The 4,572-nt window shown below is 42.3% G+C and overlaps 1 protein-coding gene across 1 annotated transcript; it reads right to left on the bottom strand.

Moving 5' to 3' along the window:
• Nucleotides 1–1,407: 1,407 nt before the first annotated feature.
• Nucleotides 1,408–3,099, bottom strand: LOC139731066 (lactosylceramide 1,3-N-acetyl-beta-D-glucosaminyltransferase-like). The gene has a single exon (XM_071641946.1). It carries the CDS (start codon nt 3,097–3,099, stop codon nt 1,408–1,410), a length of 1,692 nt encoding a protein of 563 aa, XP_071498047.1.
• Nucleotides 3,100–4,572: the final 1,473 nt, after the last annotated feature.

The following is a 4,572-nucleotide window of genomic DNA, read 5'->3' as shown; positions in this document are numbered from 1 at the left end:
ATTTACAGTTTCTCTACTTCGAATAAAGACCACACATGAATTATGGAGTACTACTACTACTACTACACATCAAAACAACCGAAAAAACAATCGAACAAAACAAACGCATTGATAACTATACAGAATGGAAAGTAATGATGTATAATGATATGGACTCTTTTTTCTTTTGGTGCCCTAAATTTAAAGCGTTTACACAGATCTATCGATTTTTAAAACTTATTTTCATTGTAGACATGATACGACCATTACAGCCAAAACCCCACGAAAAAGACAATTCAAACCTTCGGCATTACGAACCTTATGTCATGTTTGGATGAACGAAACTCCGGAATAACGAACCTCAAAGTCATTTTCGGATTAACGAACATTCGGAAACACGACCTTTCGGAATAACAAACTGTAACCGTTACATATATAATTTCTTAGATGTGTTTCGTTTTTGTATTCGTAACTAAAGAGCATTGATATGCCGCGGAAATAACCCCCATCTTTCCCCAAGTGCAGCTAATACTTGGTAATGAGTCATCATTATCTTTTCATAAGCATGCTGGAGGTATAGGTAAATCAGTTGACACATGCAACGACTGCGAAAATTTCTACTAATACCAGTATGTCCCCCCAAAATTACGATCGGATTTTCGCATTGATAACTATCAATATGATTAAACTGTCTAAATACTACTTCAGGGTATTGAAATATAATATCTTAGCTATATTTTGCAGAAAACCCCATTCAATATGTTTAAGTGGTTACAGAGAAATGAGGATTGTTGTAGAGCATGTCATGGGTCTGATTCTTCCAAGTTTAGCACTTGGATACTCTTGGAACTGCATAATGTGTGAACACAATGGACAGAACTTGGAGAGAAGGGATTCCTAACATGCTCTACAAAACTCCTCATTTCTCTTTGACCACTGAAGCAAATCGAATGGGGTTTTCTGTAAGATGTGGGTAATAAGTTATAGTTTCATACCCTGAAATTGTATGTGGATTAATTCTTTTTTTTTTAAAGTTATCATTGCAAAGGTTCCCGTTGTATTTTTTTTTTTTTGGGGGGGGGGGGCATGCGGTATTATATGACTTTCTTCTTCCATTTATTCCCAGTTGTTAAGTTGTCAAAGCGCAGATCCTCTAAAAGCAAAATCCAATATCGCGGATGCTATCTTGTACAAATGTGAGTGACACAATAAGTATCTGTGAAGTCAACTGAAATGACATTTTATGTTAGAGGTGACCTTCGTCTGTTCTGTGTTAATCGTCCCTAATATTTTGTTTCGTTTCTTAAAAGAAAGTGTACTGTATAATGAAATTATAATAAAATGAGCAGTAAAAATCGCACAGAATAATGAGCTAGTCTGTCTTCTGTTGTGTAGCAGTCATTCCTATCTTTGCCGTCATCACAGCGCCTAATTTTGCATGCAAACTTTTTTAGGATCATTAAAGTCCCTCCATATCTCTTTCAGTTTATCAGGGGCTTTATGAGCGTGCAAGACCATGAAATGCGGGCTCCTCAGAGCGCATATGTCCTGTGGGCCCCCGTCATACTGAAAACCTTCATGCAGAGTCATCTTTACTCCGAGCTTTTGCATCAAGATGCCGATGTAGACATCATCCAACGAAGGAATCAGTGGTGTACGAGACGCCTCGGCGAGCGCCAGACTGACAAGATCCATGGACAGCACGTAGCCTCCTCCGACACAATAAGCTGGAAAATACTTCCCATTATACGCCGTCTCGCTCACGAAGAGATGAGACTTGGGACTAGTGGATCTCTCTTCTATCCCTCCATTGCCAAGATACAGTCGCTTCCGATCTCTGTCCTCTCTGTCTAGCCTTTGCAGATGATTGACGATATTCTCGAGGTTGGCGAATGTGTCATCGTCAGCTTTGAAGAAATACCTGGCGGAGGCACAGTTTTCGGAGGTCCACTGGAGTCCGAAGAGATGCTTCAGGGTAAGGTTCTTGAAGCAGTCGATGAAGTTTCCTTCAAGGATATCGTTATACATGTCTGATTCTTCACGCAAAGCGGTTTCGATTGAACTTTTTGACGATTTTTTCCGACCAAGAAGAAAGTATATCATCACATTGGCCTTGAGAGATCGTAGGTAGGGCTTGCTGGCCCATGTCTCTCGGATTGCTTTGCGGGCAGCAAAGCTTTCTGGGTGAGAACTCACCAAACCAACAATGTACACGTGCTCATCTGCCTTACATCTCGTTGCTTTGGTGTTTTTGGTCGGGCGCAAAACTTCCTTCAGGTATTTTGAGTTGCTCACTCTGATACCCTCGTAGATGATGTCAAGGTCCGCAGTCGTACAGTTTCTCATGAACTCATGATTGTTCACCTGGTTCCAGATACGGTGAATTGTGTCTGCTACTCTCGGGGCTAAAGTCGCGAATCTATTGCTGAGAAGGCACACGTCATTACCAATATCTCTGAGAAAGAAAGCGTCACTGTCGCGAACGCTCCAGCCCAACTCATGAGCCACTATACCAGCGAATGCGTCAGTGGCAGCGATCAGATTAGAGTTCCATGCAAACTTGAAAATTTCCTCTGCCATCTTTCGATGTATTATGTAGCTTGAATCTAGCGAGCAGTACGGCGGATAGGTATCATTCGGTAGGACATCTTTCCCGACGAAAAACGGACTCGTTTGAAGACGTTGGACCTTCGAGTTGTTGACCCTTAATCCAAGAATAGCCATACGGGACTTTCCTTGCTCTTTGAATGTGGAGAGGAGCCTTTCGAGCTTATCAAGCCTAAGAAACGTGTTGTCTCTTGCCTCTATGACGTAGTCTGTCTGAGGGCAATAGCTGAGGACCCAGCAAAGTCCATGCAGCGTTTCCAGCAAACATGTCTTTTTGCCTGCGGAGAAATTACCGATGAGAGTGTCCCCGTATATCTCCGACTCCATTTTCACATCCTGCATTTGAGCATTGTCGTTGGAGGTTCCCATGATGAAGAATGCACAGACCCTGTTCTTCCGACACTGTTGTCGATTCGCCCAGGTCCTGCGTATGGCATCCCGAATGGACGATCTCTCTGGAGACGAATGTATGAACAGGACAGTGCTGCAGATATGTTTTCCCATCGAATCCATGCTATGACATGGCTTAGCGTGTCCCACCACATCCACTAATACCTCGGAGAGAAACGCCTTGTTTTTGCCATCGTATTGTGGCTGACTTTTCTGTTCTGCGTGTCTGAATGGTACCTGGATAACTTGCAAAGGCCAGAATTCTTTGGGAACTTCCTTTTGTACTTGCCCGTTTGAAGCACCATGCAGATCAAGAAATTTAGCGACGATTATGACAATAATAAGCGTAATTCCAACAGTAGTGTAGCACCAAGTAAATCTCCTCCTCTTGACCATTCGAAAGAAAGGAGCCATTATGATGTAACCAGGATGCTTGTCAGCAAATTTCGGTGCCTAAGATAAAGATGATATGTCTCTCTCTGTATCTTTCAAAAGTAATGATGGGGAAAAGCAGACAGATCAGGAAAATGCATCAAAATCCAGTTCACTTGGCAACGATATAAAAAAAAATAAGTGTTCGTCGAAGCAGCCACGGGGTCATACTGGTCTCCTTCCATCACGGAGCAGATTTTCTAGTACGTTTAATTAACACCCAATCCCATCCATAACTTCCCTAATTTTGCTCTTATTTTCTTACTTGCGTGTATGTGCATGTGTATGAGTGTGTGTGCGTGTGTGTTTGCGCGCCCGCATGTGTGTGTGTGTGTGTGTGTCATTGAGTGCCTATTGTTCCGTGAATCCCGAACAATATAGCGAATCGTGCACCGTTTTAAGTGTGAAAAATCATGAGACAAGCCTCAACATTAGAGCCCCCACGTGTAATGACCAAGGCGCAAATTTCGACACTATGGAGAACACACTATACATCTGTTGAAAATCGACATAATCGATTACCAAATACAGCCATGGGATTTTCCTCGTTCCTGCTATTGTGTCCTTTTTTCTTTTTTTTTTTTTTCGTTGGGTGTGGATTGTGAGGTAAGGGTGTGTATCAATTTGATTAAGAGCGACCAGTCACCGTATCTAGCAGCATACTGTCAGGAGAAAGATATCATTTCGACAGAACTCCAGGAGGGAGAGATTTAGTTAACAGCTCATTTTCATATTTCAAAACTTCTCGTGTATGTCCTTCCATCTCTCTCAATAGTATAAAATTTTCAGTGCCGATAGGTTGTCAAGATCGCCCCGTGACAGCGCCATCACTCGTCTTGACGCATATAGTGAGATTTAGCAGCAGCTGCTTCGGCAAATATCCTTGAACCTTGAACCTTGAAGTAGTAATCCCTTTCAGCAGTTCCTTGAAACTATCCCGGGATGGTAGAAGTGTCGTGCGTCAGTGAGAGGTGACATGGTGAACAGGATGATTTTAAATGTCACTAATGTACAATAAAAGTGACGGTGCATAGTGCTAGTAAAAAAACATGCATCTTTTCTTAGAGCATGTGTGACCCAACAGGAGGCTGCATAACTCGGATGACTGGAAGAGCAGCCTCTCTGAATGTTAATGGGTTGGTAATTGTGACCACGGAAAAGAGT

The sequence above is a fragment of the Diadema antillarum genome, unplaced genomic scaffold (genome assembly GCF_040938485.1).
Source record: "Diadema antillarum isolate AM-2024a unplaced genomic scaffold, OU_Dant_1.0 seq00000356_RagTag, whole genome shotgun sequence".
Taxonomy (NCBI): domain Eukaryota; kingdom Metazoa; phylum Echinodermata; class Echinoidea; order Diadematoida; family Diadematidae; genus Diadema; species Diadema antillarum.
This window is presented reverse-complemented; position numbering and strand designations above follow the sequence as displayed.